Source organism: Phalaenopsis equestris, unplaced genomic scaffold (genome assembly GCF_001263595.1).
Source record: "Phalaenopsis equestris unplaced genomic scaffold, ASM126359v1 Scaffold212116, whole genome shotgun sequence".
In the NCBI taxonomy this organism is placed as follows: Eukaryota; Viridiplantae; Streptophyta; class Magnoliopsida; order Asparagales; family Orchidaceae; genus Phalaenopsis; species Phalaenopsis equestris.
In genome coordinates, this window is record NW_018231068.1 from 3,953 (window position 1) to 4,748 (window position 796).

The 796-nt window shown below is 31.5% G+C and overlaps 1 protein-coding gene across 1 annotated transcript in view; it reads left to right on the forward strand.

Moving 5' to 3' along the window:
- Positions 1-661: 661 nt before the first annotated feature.
- LOC110036876 (transcriptional regulator STERILE APETALA) overlaps positions 662-796 on the forward strand; it is a gene marked incomplete at both ends in the record, with an annotated part of 1,205 nt that continues 1,070 nt past the window's right edge. Inside the window, 1 exon segment of the mRNA XM_020741424.1 lies at positions 662-796. This exon segment is cut by the window's right edge and continues 20 nt beyond it. Coding sequence (XP_020597083.1) covers positions 662-796 — 135 coding nt within the window.

Here is a 796-nt window from a genome sequence, read left to right on the forward strand (position 1 = left end):
TTTTTTAATATTTGATATTTTGTTTTAATTCCATTATATTCCTGTGTTTTGTATGGAGATCTAACCTATGGTGTCTAGTAGCACCCTGCACATTCCTATTTCCTATTCCTGTTTTAATTCCATTATAGGATTTACATTTAGATTTAACAAAAAATAGCTAGCTAACTTTGGCGCTCCGCTAAGTGTAATTTTCTTCAAGTAATCGGTTTTTTTTGACGTAAATTCATGCTAAATTTAACGATCAGGTGGATGTGAAGAAAATAGATTTATGTCAAACACTTTTGACTGAATTTTATCTTAATTGAACATGATTTGATAAATCTAGATTTATCCATTTATTAAACTCTTAAATCCTAATTGCAGCCAAATACCCGTCAGTAATGCTATTATTATTAAATATACTTCAAATATTTTAATAATTTAGCGTAATTTTTGTGCAATGGATGAGGTTATTGTCTATGCTGTCTTTATAAAAATTTAAAATCAGTTAAAGAATTTGTATTTCAGATTTATTAATTTCTTAAATGAGTTAGTTCGATAAAATGGCCTCTTAAAGAATTAAAGAAAATAAAATGATATAAATTTTATTCCATTTTAATTGTATTGATCGTATTTTAAAATACAACAAAATTCCCGCAACTAATAATTTTTGGTCTAATAGAAGCACATAAAACTTGTCTGGCTGCAGGTCTGTTCGGCTTGGCGAGCCATCTCTCTCTCGGAATTCCTGTGGCAGGAGCTCACCCGACGAGTGTGGTCTACACTCCGCCGCCGCTTCCCTACCTGGCGCGAGATG